The sequence below is a fragment of the Eumetopias jubatus genome, unplaced genomic scaffold (genome assembly GCF_037043125.1).
Source record: "Eumetopias jubatus isolate StellerSeaLion01/CBP00866 unplaced genomic scaffold, mEumJub1_p1.0 scaffold_2, whole genome shotgun sequence".
Taxonomy (NCBI): Eukaryota; Metazoa; Chordata; class Mammalia; order Carnivora; family Otariidae; genus Eumetopias; species Eumetopias jubatus.
This window is the reverse complement of record NW_028274808.1, coordinates 198,319,549-198,333,720: the sequence shown is the minus strand read 5'-3', so window position 1 is coordinate 198,333,720 and position 14,172 is coordinate 198,319,549. Positions and strand designations below refer to the sequence as shown.

At 50.8% G+C, this 14,172-nt stretch overlaps 1 protein-coding gene across 4 annotated transcripts in view; it reads right to left on the bottom strand.

The window, feature by feature from the left end:
* The window catches only part of TBC1D14 (TBC1 domain family member 14), a 103,198-nt gene that overhangs the window by 50,086 nt on the left and 38,940 nt on the right, over positions 1–14,172 (bottom strand). For 3 of the 4 annotated variants that reach the window (XM_028126768.2, XM_028126779.2, XM_028126787.2), the window contains exon 3: positions 6,544–6,664. In XM_028126768.2, the coding sequence (XP_027982569.1) occupies positions 6,544–6,664 (121 nt within the window). Of the gene's footprint in view, positions 1–5,702; positions 5,727–6,543; positions 6,665–14,172 lie in introns of those variants that run through there. The other variant, XM_028126798.2, reaches the window with a different exon arrangement.

Genomic DNA, 14,172 nt, shown 5'->3' with positions numbered 1-14,172 from the left:
TCTGTCTCTCCCTCTGTCTCCCCTCACCACCCAGCTCTCTCTCTCAAAAAAAAAAAGAAAGTTCCACATAGTTCCTCCTTATATTTTCTAAATCTTTACTGATACTTTCTACCTTCCTATTTCAAGAACATTCCCCCTTTCTTATTGGAGCATTTTTATAACGGCTGCTTTAGAGTCTTTGCTGGATAATTCTAATGCCTGTGTTATCTTGGTACTGGTGTCTGTTAATTACCTTTTCCCACGGGAGTTGAGATTTTCCTAGTATGTCTGAATGGCATCCTAGAAATCTTGACTGTTGTGTTAACAAGACTCAGGGGTCTTGTCTAAACCCTTTGGAGAATGTTGACATTTTTATTTTAATAGACAATTGATTTGGTTGGATTCCAGCCCCATGTTCCAAACAGCCTTCTATGGGTTATGGCTCCAAAGTCAGTTGACTTTGCAAAGCGTTCACAGCACCTGTTAACTATACCCCCCATGTGCACCGCCCAGTGACCAGCGTGGGTGCTGGTCTACTCCCAAAGTTCAGTTCTCAAGTCTACTGTTGCTAGTTAGGGTCAGATCCATGTATCCACAACTTGAGAGTCAGCCTCGGAGTTCAGAACAACCTTAAAGGTCACTTTCCTGAGCTCTTCCTCTCCACCAATGTCTCCAGAACTTGCAGATTTCCTGGGTCACCACTTTTCTGGTTCTCTAGCCAGACACACACCTCCCACGACCTTGGGCCAAGTGGTAGGAGGAGAGAGAATAGGGCATCAGGGGTCGGCCCCACCTTCTTGGGAATAAACCTCCTCTAATCAGTTCCCCTTCCTTAGAGTTTCAGGCTCCTGCTGGCCCATTTCTACTGCCAGGAGACTGCATGGGCGCTGGGGAGTGAGAAAACAGAGAAAAGAAAAAAAATGAAAAGTAAGGTTTCTGCATTCTCTCTGAATGTGAGAGTACCACTCCTCAGCAAGAACTAGAAAGGCTTTCCTAGGGCTCTCCAACACCCATCTAACCCACCTCTAACACCTAGTGCTCATTAACACCCATCTCTGGGTTTTAGGATACCTTGAGTTTGGCCTGGGGAATATCAGAGGGGAAAAAATGGTAAAGTCAATCAACTCAGAGGTATTCTGAATTGTGGTCTTTTTCTCCAGTCCACCTGCCAGTCTGATAGCTGTATTCATCAGGAGACAGGTTAGAGTATGCTTACTCCTTACCCAGAACTGGGAACTACTCTGTTCTGTAAACTGGTTCAAACCTATTTTGAAGATGAAGGAAGTTTTCTCATTGTTGTTTTAGAATTACCTGCAGGCCTGTCACCAGCCACCTGCACTGACCATCCAGGCTTGTCTTTTCTGCAGTTTTTGATGATTGATGCTTTTCTGATTACCCAGACTTCATGGAACCCAGAGGTGAGAAGAATGACTATCACTTCAGGCTGTTCTGGATTTGCCTTCTTCTGGGATTCTCTCTTTCACATCTAAGAGCTGACTGGAAATTCCAACACATTCCAGGTTATATAAACACATGCACGCTTCTTGGCACACAGGACACGTTTTATCCAGGACACAGAAGCCCACAAGCCCGTACTCCCTACGGCTGTCCCTGCCCGTCAGCAGCTGCGCTGGAGTGCCAACAGCACACTGCCTGAATCCCTCAAGTCCATGTACCCGGTGTTATGTCTAAAAGACTCACAAACTCTGCTCTGAAGCATCCCCCAAATGTGTGCAGCCCTGAGCTCCTCCAACATCTCCTCAAATTACAAAGACTCACCTTTACTTTTTAAGTGGTCTTTTCTTCAAAAAAATAAAAATAAAAAGACAGTGCATGAGAAAATTATTGAAAGGAACAATACCAAAATGCAAACAGTGGTTATTTCAGGGCAGTAAGAGGCCAAGTGTTTTCTTTTTCTTAATTTGCTAACGTCTTATACGTCTTCTACCAATTAACATAACGAGGATAATAAGTATTGCTCATTTATTTTTACAAATCCACCCCCCCCCGTTTCCAATAGTTTGAGCAATTGAGGGACAGTAAACCACAACTACCTCACGCCAGGCGATGGCAGTGAGATCTTTTAACAAGACTTCATCCGCACAACGTCACCGGAGCATCGAAATTCCCCAGTAAATCACTGCTTCTCAAACCTGGCTGCACATCAAAGTCATGGACAGAATGCAAACATAAACAAAACGCCAGTCAGCCTGGAAGGAGGATGTGAGAAAAGAGAAGTCAAGAACAATTCTCAAGTTTTAGACCTGAAGAAGAAGGCTAAGTCTATCGCCTTCCAAAATGGGGAAACATGCAAAAGGAACAGGCCCAACGGTACGGAAAAAAACAGAGTCAGACAGGAAGTGGCTGGAGGACAACCCAGTGGAGCACCCGGCCGAAGTCTACAGTTCAGGAATGAGATCCTGGCTGGGAACAAATGTGGGGGCGGCCAGTGGAGCCTCAAGTCCAGCCGAGGTCTCCTAGGGGGTGACCACAGACAGAGAAGCACCTGAGAGGCACTCTAAAATCTAGAGGGCACCCCGCAGAGGAGAATGTGGTGACCTGGAAGTCAAGGTCAGAAAGGCTTGCAAGGAGCAGAGGAGAGGTTGATAAACGTGGGCCGAGGAATGCCCCTTGGACTTGGGAACGGGCGGTCACTTGAAAAACCAGGGGTGCAGAAACTCTAGGATGGCCACACGCCACCTGCCTTCACAAGGCTTATCACAGCTGCAACTACCTGTAGAGTTATGGTGCTTTAATCTCTGCCCCCGATCTACGGTAACGTCCAACGAAGGCAGGGGCCACGTAAGTCTTGCCCTTCACTGTAATCCCAGGACAGACCCCCCACAGTGGCTCAAATCTGTGGAACAAAGGACTCTGGAATCCAAGAAGGAAGGTTCCTCTTTCTTCCCAAGGCAAAGGGTGCGCTGCCCCAATGGGCCAATGTGGCCAGAGCCCCGGCCCGTACAAACCCAATAACAGGAGACTGAAGACAGCTGTCTTCAAATGCGTTCTCCCCGTCTTTATTCTCGGGGACCTCTCCAGTTCACCAGCAGCTGCCACAATGTGTATCCAGTGTACTCTGGACCATTTATTTAACCTGTTGTAGGCAAAGACGGCTATTTGCCTCTCAATATCCAGCATCCCCTTCTCTAATAGTAGTGTTTCTGCAATGTGACTGCGCGTGACCAGTACCTAGAGCATTTGCTAGAACACAACTTGTAGTGCCCCCAGCCCCACAGCTTCTTCAGTGGGTCTAGGGTGAGGCCTGAGAAGCTGTGTTTCTAACAAACACCCCGATGGTCGCGGTATTGGTCCGGGGACCCTACTTTGAGAACCACCGCTTCAGTGTCATTCTCATAGCTATCCTTGGTCATTTTGTTTCCCCTATTTAGAATATCTCTCTGAAATAACGTAAGCTGGGAGAACATTACTTTCCAAAACTTTTATGAAATCTGAAAAGAGAACTGAAAGTAACATTGCAACATTTCCTAAAAATGGCAGCCATGTACACACAAGGCTCAAGTGAAGAGAATCTGGCCCAGTTACAAGGATGTCAGATGTGTCCCAGGATGTCCTGGGCAAACCAGAGGGAGCACCTGCCACTTGCTGGACCTATTTCTTAATTAAAAGTCATGACTGCCTCTCCTTGAGTACTAACTCTGGGCCACAGGCTGTGCTAAACACGGGACAAAAATATTTCACATACGTGAACTCTTAATGTAGAACAATCCAGTGAGCAGGACTCATAATGCCCTAGTTGCCAAGGAGTAACTGGCCCAAGGTTATACAGATAAGGAGAGGTGAAGCTGGAAATCAAATGCAAGTCTTCAAGTCCAAATATCTTGGCTGGTGTGTGCACCTGTCCCCTCGGCTCCGCCACGGGCTCCTTGAGGCACGCCGACCCAACCACAGGCCCGGCCTCAGCGTGGTGCAGTGTTTGTTGAACATGCAAGTGAGGGGGTCTGTGGAGGCCTCAGGCTCATTCTCTCACACTGCGTTCTGTTTCTTGTGTGTCACAGTAACAACAGCAAACGCTTTCTGGCACTTACGACATTCGGCGCTGTTCTGAGCACACGATGTACATTCGCATATTTAATCCTCACCCCTCCAAGGCTGATACTATGGTTCTCCAAATTCTGGAGAGGAGGGAAAGGAGGCTCAGAAAGGTTATGTGACTTGCCCATACAGCTGAGCTGTGGCAGAACTGGGATACCAACTCAGGCAGTCTGACTCCAAAGTCCATGCTCTTCAATCACTGTGTGATAAAACATTTCAAAGAGAATGGGAAAAGGAACCAGAGTTTCCTAAACCCTTCCTTATGCTTCAGCTCTAACTGGAGTTGTCAGCACCATTTGGGATCACGGGCCCTGACAGTCAGCCCCAGCTCTGCGCTCTCTAAAGGCTGTGAGCTGACATTGGACAGCCAGCTCCAGCCTGATTCCCAGGAACGTCCCCACAGTGGCAGGTGCCTGGCTCTGGATCCCGCATGGGCCTTGCCAGCCCCAGGGAGGGAGGCATGGGATAGAGGGCCAGAGACACAAAGCATGAGCGAAGAGGACACGGGCAGGATCATATAACTCATGCAGGTGCAATTACATCCTTTATTATTGATGGTTGAAGCCAGATGGTCCTCTTCTCTGCAGTATTGTGTTACCAAATAATTAGCAGACCTAGTCATTTTGGTTCACAAAAATCCTTTAAGTTCAAGAACATAATCCACGTTCACCTTAAAAGAAAGGGAACGAAAAAGATAAATTCAAACACGATGCAAGTGATATTAAGAGTCATGGGAAAATCTAAGGATAATGGTTACTTTTTTCAAAGTGTGGATTTCTTTTAAAACTTCAGCTTGGCTATTTAGTTTCTAAGAATTTATAGTTGAGCTTTGCATACAAACACATCACCTTTTAATTGTACGCTATTGAACTAAGCCTACACAATAAGTGATTCAAATTCAAAATACAATACTCTATAAGAACGGATTCTAACTTGGTGAGAGCCCTGGGCCCAGACAATTGCTACAGGGAATGTTGGGACAACATGCGGAACACCTTCAGTTTGCCGAGGCAGATCCTCATGCTGTTCAAGCCAGGGCCCCAGCACGCGCTCACCGCCACCCCGCACAGGCTGCGCCCCTCTACCCAACGTGTCTGGTACTCAGAGGGGCTGTCCTTTGACAACCCACGACAACCACAGCGCCAGGTCAGACCCCACTTTACTGCTCTGGACTAGTCCAAGAGCCACATTCCTGCCGGGGGCACTTATCACTCCAGAGGGAAGTAAAACCCTCGAGGGGCTCCCCCGAGTCCTCAGGTCAGAGACAGGCTCCAGGCCAAGCACAGCACACAAGCCCCAGGGACAGCCCCTCCCACTGCTCCCCAGGCTCGTGTGACACACGGGCCCTCGGCAGAGGAGCAGCGAGGGCCCCAGGACACAGTCCAGCTCTGCCCAAGTCACTCAGCCTGTGTCTTCAGTGCTTCTTCGGTAAAACGAGGACAATAATAGTACCTTCTTCAGAAGGCTTTACATGAACTAGAAGCCCAAGTGCTGACTCATTTGAAACCAGTACAGGGTAATCACTCAGCTCACGATGCCCCACGTTATTAACTCTGCCACACCTCTGAACTCAACCTTGTGTGCAGCCTGGCCCAGCAGGCCCTGCCCCATCCCCACACACACCCATAGTGCTCCTTTCCCTACCTGCCCTGGAGGCCTCTCCTTACCAGAGGGGTGCCCTGGAGCAAGGTGCCGTGGTCAGTTCTCGAAGCCCAGCGCCACACACGAGGCCTGGCACGTAGGAGGTCCTCAAAAACATTCACTGAACAACTGTCAGTGAATACAAAACTGAGGTGGGCGGAGTCAGCCTGCTTGGGGGTGGGGGGCAGTGTCGCAGCACTGGGCAAACAGCAGTCTGTGAGGACGGCTGGGACTCAGAGCCCAGGGGAGGATGCGGGCAGTAACAGTCAGGGTCCAAGGCCACAGATACCCCTGGCCTCGTGGAGTCTGTACATGCGCCGTCTTTGAGAAGATGAGCACATGCCTCCAGCTGTTGGCATCACTTCCTGCATGGAGAGCGAGGAAGCCCGGTGATGCAATAACCCAGGCCCTCCCCCCGCTCGGACAAGGGAGCAGCTCCCAAGCCAGCAAGGGGCAGGGGGTCATACTACAGCCAGGGTGAATGATGGCCCCTGCATTCCTGGCCAAATCAGCACTGGAAGGATTAAGCTCCAAGAAACCCAGGGGACCGGAGAGGGAGAGTGCTTTAATAAGGAACACAATTAATAAAAATTTGACAATAAACACATTTGCAACTAGTAGTGGAAAAACCAATCAAGTGACGTTATGAAGAGCTAAAGCCAGCTCTCTTTGTACGCATGCAGTAAGCTACAAGGAATGGAAAAGGTTAAAGACATCAACTTTCTGAAGACAGACTTAAATTTTAGGAACTTGGCATGCAGATCAACACAAAGTTTTCCAATTTCAAAGCCTCCATAAAGGTCATTTTTGCAAGGTTCATAAATATATGCTGCACAGCATATTTCTGAGTTTTTGTATCTCGTATACCTTTTGTATTTTCTTTGAATCTTTCTGAGCATTCTCTCGAAGTGGTACTTTTCCAAACAACTTCCATCCCAAGTCATTTTGTTTGTCAAGTCTTGCATTCTGTTTTCTAGCAAGCAAATTCCTATAGGAAGAAAATAAGAGGGTTAGGGAACTTCTGGGTATTCACAGAAACACCAGGACTGCCGAGTCAACTCTCTAATGAAAACAAGTGGACTTTCCTTTGAGAGAACACTGTGATGAACCACAAAAGCTTTAACTCTGCAGACTTGTCATCATAGAAGACACAGAATTATGCAGTAGGGAAAAAGCCCCTAAAACCACAAATAAGCTTTTTGTTGTTCAACTGTGACATGTACAAATTCTACAATTCGGAGTAAGGAAACACCTTATACCACAACAAAATATTTCAGAAAAAGGTAGCTTTAAAATGAGACTGAACTGAATTGAAACCCTGGCGCAATTACTCACCAGCTGTGTGACTCTGACCAGTATATTCACCTCTCTGAGCCTCAGTTTCCTTATGGTTAAGGGTCTTTGTAGGAATTAAAATGACAGGTACACCGTCAGTGCTTAAACAGTAAGAGCTGCTGGGCACCGCGGGACTCAGTCGGCTGGGTGTCCGACTCTTGGGATCAGCTCAGGTCATGATCTCAGATCAGATCAAGCCCAGTGTCAGACTTTGTGCTCAGTGTGGAGCGTGCTTGAGATTCTCTCCCTCTCCCCGCCACCCAACTCTCATGCGCTCTCTAAATAAATAAATAAATAAATAAAATCTTTAAAAAAAAATAAGAGTTGCTTTAATAATTAACCTCTAGCTCAGTTTAAGTTATCTCTAAGGTAAATCTGCATTACCTACTTATCATGAAAAGAAAGCCACTCAGGCGACAGTCATGAGGCCTTCTCTCCCAAAAACATGTACACAAAAGTCCCAAAGAACACAGATAAATCCCCAATGGTAGTACACAATAAACTACGTTTTGGAATGTACATGCTGGTGCATTCATTAAAAACAAACGGTTTCCAGGGCTCACTGGAAAGTATAAAATGAACCCACAGTATCTCCTGTGCTAGAAAGTAAGAAAGTGCCCAGAGAAATACGGGGACATGTTTAAAGCAAACAGTAGCCAGCTTGAAACAAGGACTCCCACTGGCTAAATCTGGAACAATCTAGCCGTCGGAATAAATAATGAGGGCAAGGGAGTCTCATCCACTGAATAAAGCGAAAATCCAAAAGCCCATATGGATCCGAGCAAACACAAAGAAGTGGGGGAGGAGGGAAAGCAGCCTAACAAGCACAGGACGCACGGTGATGGGCAAGGGTCAGTGGGCGCTCGGCCCGGCAGCTCACAGCTGCATGAGGAAGAGAGTTTCCACCTAGCTTGAAAGTGTCTCCCACAAATTCCTTGTTCCTACAAAGGCAAGCCTCCTTGGGCAGGTGCTCAGAGCCGGCATTTCCAGCACGCGCCTCCCCCTCCGGTGTGCTGCCAACGGCCCGCCATGCCGACGTCGGCGACCAGAGGATGGACTATCAGAGAAGATTCCTGAAACAACGGACGAAATGTGAATACAGACAGTGGACTAGGAAACGGCACGAGATTAACATTAAATTTGCTGATCTTGGTAACTGTACAGTGCTTATGTAAGACAATGCCCTTGTTCTTAGGGAATGTGCTGGTACTTCCAACTGGTTCTTCTAATGCTTCCAAGAAATACCTACTTGCTTACATGGCATATATGCCAGAGTCACAGAACAGATAAAACACAGGAAGTGGGGGGCACCTGGGGGGCTCTGTCGGTTAAGTGTCTGCCTTCGGCTCAGGTCATGGTCCCAGGGTCCTGGGATCGAGCCCCACATCAGGCTCCCTGCTCCGTGGGGAGCCCGCTTCTCCTTCTCCCCCTGCTCCTGCTCTCCCTCATTCAAATAAATAAAATCTTAAAAGAAAAAAAAAAAAAAAAAAACCACATGAAGTGAGACATGAACAGTGAATCTGGGTAAAGGATACGTGGAAGTTCCTTATTTTTCTTGCAACTTTTCAATAAATTTGAAATCATATCAAAATAAAGGTATAGATAGGGGCGCCTGGGTGGCTCAGCCGTTCAGCGTCTGCCTTCGGCTCAGGTCATGGTCCCGGGGTCCTGGGATCGAGCCCCGCATCGGGCTCCCTGCTCCGCGGGAAGCCTGCTTCTCCCTCTCCCACTCCCCCTGCTTGTGTTCCCTCTCTCGCTGTGTCTCTCTGTGTCAAATAAATAAAATCTTTAAATAAATAAATAAATAAATAAATAAATAAATAAATGTATAAAAACTTCCCAAAAGGAAACAAATGGTTTCACGTACTCTTCCTTGCTTTTCTGTTGTGGTTATAATAGAACCCATTTCAGAAACCACTTCATAGCCCACGGCAATTCTATACACCTTTGTAAGAAATAAACTTTGAGCTGTCCCCAAGCCCAACCTATTTAACATCTAAGACTCAGCCATTGGTGGAAGACACAATTCAAACCGAGCTAAAACCTCTGGTGCCCAGAAGGGCACTAAGAGCTTGGTTCATTAACGGCTTACATTTTGCTAAAGAGGCGATGCCTCTGGGGAAGGGCACGGGGCACGGGGCACGAGGGACCTAAGGGTGAGGAAATTAAAGGCACCTGGAAGGGGCGGGGCCGGGCGCGAGGCCCACCCTCCCCCTGAACCCCGACCCCATTCTGGAGAGCTGCGGGTCACTGAGGGTCTAGAGGCCTAAGGACTGGGACACAGAACCGCACAGAAGCGACTGGGTGATTGTGACCCGGGGGGCGGACCGGACCTGTGGTGCTAGTCGCCGAGACGGCCAGCAGGAGAAGCAGCAAGGGGAACAGAAGCCTTGCTTTCTCCATCCCCTGCGAAGGCTCTGTCAAGTCTATGCAAACGTAGTACAGATAGTACTTATCAAAAATCATGATACGTGATAGGCCACGACTTCTGAAAGGCTCATGAGAGGTATCCTTGGTTGGATTATTTGCTGTGGATCAGAGGCTGAGGAACTCTGAAAGGACAGGAAATCCCGCCTGAGCTTCAGCCCTTTGTGTCCTCGGCACAGGGAACAGGGCGCGGCCCAGAGAAAGGTTCCAGTCTCTGGCTTCCCTTCCAGGTCGGTGGGTCACTGGAAGCCTGGCACGGAGCTGGCCGCTGAGCCCAGGAGGCCAGGTGGAGCCAAGCACCTGCCTCTGCCCGTCACGTGCCCAAACCCCATTCCCAGGCCAGATGCACGGATGGGGTGGGGAGAGCCCAGGAGCCCCAACCGCGCCCTTTAACCCCCATGCAGTCTGGCTGACCAGGAGGCACCCTTGGGGTCGTCCTGGATGAGAGTCACACAGAGGTGCCATTCTCCCCAGTCCAGGAGAGCCCGGAGGGAAGGCACAGCCGTGGATCCCTGGGCTTCCCTGGGCTTCCCGAGCCCTGGGCCCCAGCGAATTAGCATACCCCCAGCCATTGCCACCATCCGTGATACTTCACCAGGGGGCAGACTACGGGGACTGCTTGATTCAGCCTTCCTGTCTCATCAACTACTTCAAACGCGCCTGTCCCACCACCAGCTTCGGGAAGCCCTCGCGTCTGCCCTGGCTCTGCAAAGCCTCCCCTGACGGGCTGCCACCGGCCGGGCCCCGGGGCGGGCCTGGACTCCCCCAGTAGCTGCCCCCACAGCGCTCCCCAAGCTATTCTGTGCTTGTTGGAAGGACCCTGGCCCCTCTCCTCTCCACACACCTCTCCCTTGGGGTGGGGCTGCCAGGAGGGCATCCCCAGAATCTTGGCCAGCATGCAGCAGGTGCCCCATACCTGTCTGCTGGCAAATGGAGTAGCGACCACGTGTGTTTGCAGGGGAGGCAGGTGCAGAGCCATGAGGCTGGCAGGACTGCAGCCTCACCCACCCGCCCCGGCAAGCACACCCACTTGGCACCTCTGAGCTACACGCAGCCCACCTGGGAGTGGGCATCGCTTTCCTCCTGACTATCCCCCTCCTTCCGTGATGCCCACTCGGGTCCACACTCCTGCAGCTGGCAGGGGTGAGTAACGAAAGGGAAGCCGCTGAAGACTCTTCCAAAGACGTCCCCTAAGAGGCGGGCAATGGAGATACAATCCTTCATGAGCCTTGCCCCAGGAGCCCCCCCGCAGGCAGGAGGCTCTCTCAACAACCCGCCAGGCCTCATTCATCCAGGGAATCATTCTGAGGGCCTCAACTACACTGAACAACAAAAGAGGCGGTCTTATTTGCTCGGAAACCTTCCATCTCTCCTCAGGTTAGCTCGAGCTCTCACCTGATTTGGCAAGGGTCTGGGCCCCCTCCCCAGCCCTCCTCTTTGTACCTTTTCGGGGCCTACACACATCGGGCCTGCAGACGGCCTGTCACACCCCACATGTGCCTACCCCACCCTTTCTTCAGGTGTCCCTCAGGCACAGGACATGACCATCAGGCCCTGGGCCCCTGCAGAACTCCCACTGCATCTGCCACAACACCCCAGAAATCTCTTCCACGCAGCGGGCAGGACCATCTTCCGAGAGCACAGACGGATCCCACCAGCCCTGTTCCCCAAATCCCTTCAATGGCTTCCCCATTTGTGGCACCACCACACGTGCCGTTCCCCCTACCCTCAACGTGCTCCTGATCAGAGGCACATTTCAAGGATCAAACGATGCGAGGGACCTCACAGGCCTGGCCTTCTGCCTCAAACCCACATTCAGCAGGGGACAGTCGCTGTTGTCTCCATCACCATGTGAGGGCTTCTGCTCTAGGGAACTGACAGCCCTGTCTTCCACTCAATCCCCTCCAGCTGAGCCAGCACTCTGCACCCTGAAGGCATCAGAGGGACCTGGGGGGCAGAGGCCAGGTTTACAGGAATGGTGGGCTGAAGGAAGGTGACCCAACAGGTGCTGGCCCCACTGGGGATCTGTTGATAAGGCCTATCCGGATGCATTTTACAACAATGCTTAAGAGGCCTTGGGAAATACGCTTTGCGGTGATTGATGACTAAGCCACACCCAACTAGGAGAATAAAGAAGAATCCTCACATCCTGTGGGGGGAAAAGACCCTTGCGCAGGAAAAAGGAGTCAAGATTTCACTGGGGCCCTTACCCCTGGCTTGCAAAATAATTCTTTTCATTTCAAGAGGTAACAACTCAGAGGAAGAGATATGGGACACCAATGACAAAGTAATGCTAAAAATAATGGCGTGTTAATTTCTGCCCACCAGCTCTCCTGTGAGCTGTGGGGCGCCAGGCCACAAGTAAAGTGCCTCATCACAATTAGCAGCAAGATCAGGCACAAACACATTTAACCGGGACAAAATGGCCCATCAGGACCCGGTCCTCACCAAGAAGAGTCGAGCACGGGTTTGCACAGACCCTGACCACAGCTCCTTTTCCCCTGCCTCCTCCACGCTGTGAGCCACAGGCTTGTCCAGTGCACCCCCATAGGCAGAAAACACAGAGAAGGCTGACAAGGGGCCAAGTGGCGCTGAGGGAGTGAGGAAGCATACAGCCCGGAGACCTCCACACCCCTCACCTCCTGACCAAAGGATCAGGCCTCTGCCGCCCAGGACGGGGCCACCAGCCACATATGCTACTGAACGCACGAGAAATGTGCACGTCATCTGGATGAAATACGCCAACTGGGAGAAACTGGTTTTTAAAAATGTCACAAAAAGACTGAAAACAGTCCAAGGGTTCATGACACATCTCTATGCAGCATTAAGATGGGTCGGGGGCACTTGTTCGAAAGACGATGAGCTACCCGTTGTTAAAGGAGGAAAGCGAGATGCCTAAGAGTGTAGAGCACAGACCGCCCGCCCCCTGGGAGAAGACAGAAACGGCATTCGCTGCTCCTGCAACGGGCGGGGGGGGGGGGGGGGCCCACGGGGCACAGGGAAAGTTGTTTTCACTATATACTCTATTGTACTTTATGGATTTTGTACCACGCAACTGCATCACCTATTGAAGAAAGTTAGTAAACAAAAAAGCCGTTACTGAATTAGGAATTTCTGCCAATAAGAAATGAAGTGAGGGGCACCTGGCCGGCTCAGTCAGTGGAGCGTGCGACTCTTGATCTCAGGATTGCGAGTGCGAACCCCACACTGGGTGTAGAGATTAGTTAAAAAAATAAATAAAGGGGCACCTGGGTGGCTCAGTCATTAAGCTTCTGCCTTTGGCTCAGGTCACGATCCCAAGGTCCTGGGATCGAGCCCTGCTTCTCCCTCTCCCACTCCCCCCGACTTGTGTTCCCTCTCTCTCTGTGTCTCTGTCAAATAAATAAAACCTTTAAATAAATAAATAAATAAATTGGGGCTCCTGGGTGGTACAATCAGTTGAGTATCCGACTCTTGGTTTCAGCTCGAGCAGATCATGATCTCGGGCTCGTGAGATTGAGCCCCACGTTAGGCTCTGTGCTCAGTGCAGCCTGCTGGGGATTCTCTCTCCCTGTCTGTCTGTCCCTCCCCTGCTCGCTCTCTCTCTCTCTCTCTCAAATAAATCATAAATAAGTAAATAAATAAATACAGTGCTTCTGCATCACTCCCACCCCCATCTTTCAGATCAGTTAAGACTTCATCAAACCCCAAAACAGTGCCCGATTTTTCTCGAAGTCCCTAACAACACTAGGTGGCGAGTTCCAGGAGTCCCTGCTGTGTCAGGTGGAAAGTGCCTTATAAGAGCAAAAAGGTGAAAAGAAAATGAAAATGTTCATTAGTCCTCTACTGGTATAAAAACATAAAGCGTTTTGCAAGAGAGAAGTGAAAAGCGATGGCGAGCTGTGCCTGGGAAGGGATCCGGGTGCTCAGCCCACGTGGCCTACACGACGGCTCTGCTGGGGTGAGGGCCTGCCCACATGGGGCTTCAGGCCACTGAGCTGGGAGCAGGGGCAGCGTGAGACTGGGGACAGCGTGCCAAGGAAAGGGGCCTACAAGTCTGGCAAGTTCCCAAGATCGCCCACCAGGGACTCAAACCCCGGCCCTTGCAGGCCTCCCAGCAGCGCCCACTCCCCCCAGACAAATGAGATCGGTGGGCGGCCACCGTCCAGAAGAGCAGAGAGCCAGCACTGTGGTTAACCGGGCAGCGCACACGTCCCGTCTCCCTCCCAAACCTCCTAGGAGCCAGCACAGCTGCAAGGGCGCGGGGACGGAGCGTGAAAGAACCCAGCAGCCCTAGGCTCCTTGCTGTCCCCTCACACTGCTCCAGCAGCTTCGGGCAGAGGCAGAACGGCGGCCTTCCCAGTGAGCGGGCCCCCAAATCTGAACCTGCGGGGTTCCAATCAGAGCTTCCCACCCGCACCCCCAGCCCCCCACGGAAGCAGCAGCGGCCCTGGGCCTCCCGTTCTTCATCTGTAAACAGAGAAGACAAATCTTCCTGGGGTCACTGCGAGGATGAAGCGGAAGCACACGCACACCACCAGGGCAGGCGTGTGTGCAGGGGCCACCGGGAGAGAGGACACACCGGTAGCCTGCGTTTTCTGTACACGGTGTTTTCCAGTTTGAGGTATTTGTTAACATTTTGCGTTGATCGAGAAATCACAATAAAACCCGGGGTCTCTGGCTTCTCCTGAAGGGCTGCAAGATCTGGCCCCATGGGCACGTGTTCCCGCACAACCACGAACCAGAGCGAAGGCC